At 54.4% G+C, this 3,112-nt stretch overlaps 1 protein-coding gene across 1 annotated transcript in view; it reads left to right on the top strand.

Annotated features, from left to right (window-relative positions):
* The window catches only part of IHH (Indian hedgehog signaling molecule), a 7,545-nt gene extending 4,665 nt beyond the window's left edge, over positions 1–2,880 (top strand). The window contains exons 2-3 of the mRNA XM_044669437.1: positions 417–526; positions 1,216–2,880. Of these exons, the coding sequence (XP_044525372.1) occupies positions 417–526; positions 1,216–1,874 (769 nt within the window). The 3' untranslated portion in view covers positions 1,875–2,880. The remainder of the gene's footprint in view (positions 1–416; positions 527–1,215) is intronic.
* Positions 2,881–3,112: the final 232 nt, after the last annotated feature.

Genomic DNA, 3,112 nt, shown 5'->3' with positions numbered 1-3,112 from the left:
TTCCTTCCTTCCTTCCTTCCTTCCTTCCTTCCTTCCTTCCTTCCTTCCTTCCTTCCTTCTTTCCTTCCTTCTTTCCTTCCTTCCTTCCTTCCTACCTTGGGACTGACCCCAACTGGCCCTGCACAGTAACACTCTATATATTCTGAGTCCATGAACAGGCCACTCCAGGACCCTCACACATTAGTGCAGCACATGGTTCTTTGCCAGTAGCTCTGCATTCCAAATCTTGCCAGAAGCCATTGACCTCTACAATCGTTTCACACTGATAGGGTGATGCCATACACTGAGCTTCCCAAGCCACCTCGACCTCAACTGGCATTGCTCATAGGCATTGCTCATAGCCAGCCTTCAGTCCACTCAGTCACACCTTCCCCTTAATGCTGCCCATTCTGATTGAACAAACCGATATCGCCAAGTTCTGTCACCCCTGACCCACCACTGATTCTGCTCACTGCCTTTGACTCCTCCATCAATCTCACTGGGCACTGCCCCTACACCTCTGACCTTGCATGTGGACTGGAACCCAGTGACCTTAGCCATCAGGACTGACTCTAAGGTGGCTATTGATGTGCAACCCCCCCAATAACTGGACCTCTACTCACCCCCCTCCAAAGACACACCAAGCACACTTGGGGCAGGACAAGAGCAGGAAAAACCCCAAAAGAAGGCAGTGTTTGTCTGGGGGAGAGGGCAGCATTTGAATAAGGGGTGAGAGAGAAAGAACAGAAATGATACTCTATGCACAGTGGGAATCTAGAGGAACCAAGTCTTCCTTTCCTTCTTTCCCATGAGTCACCAGGCTCCTCTTCCTCCCTTCAGCTTTGCAGAGATACCCTCCATCTCACTGTGACAGAAAGGGCCCTCAAGCTTAAGGAAAACCTTCCTCTTCCATCCATCCTGCTACATTTGTCAAGATGAGGATGGGCTGTTCTGGGGCTTCGGTTATTTTGCACATTGTGTTCCCGGAATGAACGGAGATGGGATGAGGGAATGAAGGGAGAGGCAGGGTTTGGGTGTAGGATTGGCACTGAGGAGGAGTCAGGTCTGCATGCAGGATGGAAGAAATGGAACCCTGCTAAAGATTGAGGTGGGAACCAAAGTGGGGGCTTGAGGAACTAGGTACCTCCTACCTGAGGGGGGGCTGAGTGGTGAGGCTAGGAATCTGAAATCTCTGACAATAACCAAGTCTCCCTACCCTGTCCATTCTCCCCACAGAGCACTCAGCTGCAGCCAAGACTGGCGGCTGTTTCCCGGCAGGAGCCAGGGTTCGCCTGGAAAATGGGGCTCGAGTGGCCCTTTCTGCCTTGCAGCCAGGGGATCGGGTGTTGGCCATGGGGGAGGATGGGAGCCCAACCTTCAGTGATGTGCTCATCTTCCTGGATCGAGAGCCAGCCATTCAGAGGGCCTTCCATGTCATAGAGACCCTGGACCCACCCCGGAGCCTGACACTCACCCCAGCACACCTGCTGTTCACTGCAGATAACCACACAGAGCCTGCCACTGGCTTTCGGGCTACCTTTGCCAGTCAGGTGCAGCCTGGCCAGTATGTGCTGGTGGCAGGAGTTCCAGGGCTGCAGCCTGCCAGGGTGGCAGCTGTTTCCACCCGAACGGCCCCAGGGGCCTATGCCCCTCTCACCAAGCACGGGACCCTGGTGGTCGAGGATGTGGTGGCCTCCTGCTTCGCCACCGTGGCTGAGCAGCGCCTGGCTCAGCTGGCTTTCTGGCCCCTTCGTCTCTACCATAGTCTGTCATGGGGCAGCAGGACCCCAGGAGAGGGTGTCCATTGGTACCCTCAGCTGCTGTACCGCCTGGGGCGCCTCCTGCTGGATGAAGACAGTTTCCATCCCCTGGGGATGGCAGGGATGGGCAGCTGAACCGTTTCCCATCCCCATTCACAGCCTCCCCCACCTCAAATCCCTCTGTCCCCCTAGCCAGGAGGACTCTAATCCTGGTAGATGGCATGGAACATGGGGAGGAGGGGAGCCGGGAGAACTGCTTGTCACCAGGGAGGCACCTACAGCCAAGTGATTCAAAGTTCTCCGTCAAGCTGTCACGAAGACACTGAATGTGAGCTGTCAGGTGCCCGGCTTTTATCCACAGAACAAAAACAGCCACCAGGAACCCTCTAGAGACCTTGAAAGCTGGCTCGTTGCTCTCATCATTGCTCCCAATCAATAAGCAACACCTCCCCACTTCCCTGACTCTAAGAGGCCTCCTGTTTCTGATCCCAGGTCTGAGTTCGCCCATGGGGTAAGGTGCGCCTTCCTTGATGCTGCTAGATTTCCCAAAGGCAGAGTGAAGGAGAAGAGAAGTTCCTGGGAGTATGGGGAGAGGAGAAACTCCGAAGGTCTTCACTCGGCCACTTCTCATCTACACACTCCCAGAGAGGCCCCAAAGACTGATTATTGGTGGATAGAGTTCTTGGTAGCCAGCGGAACCCTGTGATCTAGCCAATAGAATGGGGGCCTCCAAGCCACTCCCCTTGAGGGACTGAGGGGACCCAAAGAAGGAGAGGAACACTCGGGAGCCCCAGAAAGCCTATACGTTGGGGTGTGGTTCAGTCTTTCAACCCAGCCGCAACCCTTCAGGACTGCGTGGAGGGGGAAGAAGGTTCCCCACAGTATGAGATGGGGATGAGGAGCACTGGCTTCCGGACTACGCACGATTCCCTCCCCATCTAGATCTCCCCCCACTCTCCCCCTCCTCCAGTCGTGTCCCCCCCTTCTTATTTATTGGCGTGGAGGGGGAGGTCCGTGGGGGCGGTTTGGAAGCATTTTTGTCTTCTTTCTTTTGTAATAAACGTTATTTAAGGTGTCACAACCGTGGGGCAGGGTCGTTGTAATGAGAGCAATAAATGATTCACCCGCAAGGTGGGCAGCTCCTTTGCCCCTAAACCCACATTCTTCTATATAGAGTGACAGAGTTTTCCTCCTAAGGGGAGGGCAACGTTACCATTCCCATTTTACAACGCCTTCCCCACAGCAGCGATCCCGTGATCCTTCCAGGCTCCACCTGGTGTTAATGAAGTTAGCTATGGCAAAGGAGAAGAGCTACCAGGAGATCTGAGAGTCAGGCAATATTCTCCACTTGATTCATTCCCCTTCTACAACCA

The sequence above is a fragment of the Gracilinanus agilis genome, chromosome 3 (assembly GCF_016433145.1).
Source record: "Gracilinanus agilis isolate LMUSP501 chromosome 3, AgileGrace, whole genome shotgun sequence".
In the NCBI taxonomy this organism is placed as follows: Eukaryota; Metazoa; Chordata; class Mammalia; order Didelphimorphia; family Didelphidae; genus Gracilinanus; species Gracilinanus agilis.
Note: the sequence above shows the minus strand (reverse complement) of the source record. Positions and strands in the feature narration are given on the sequence as shown.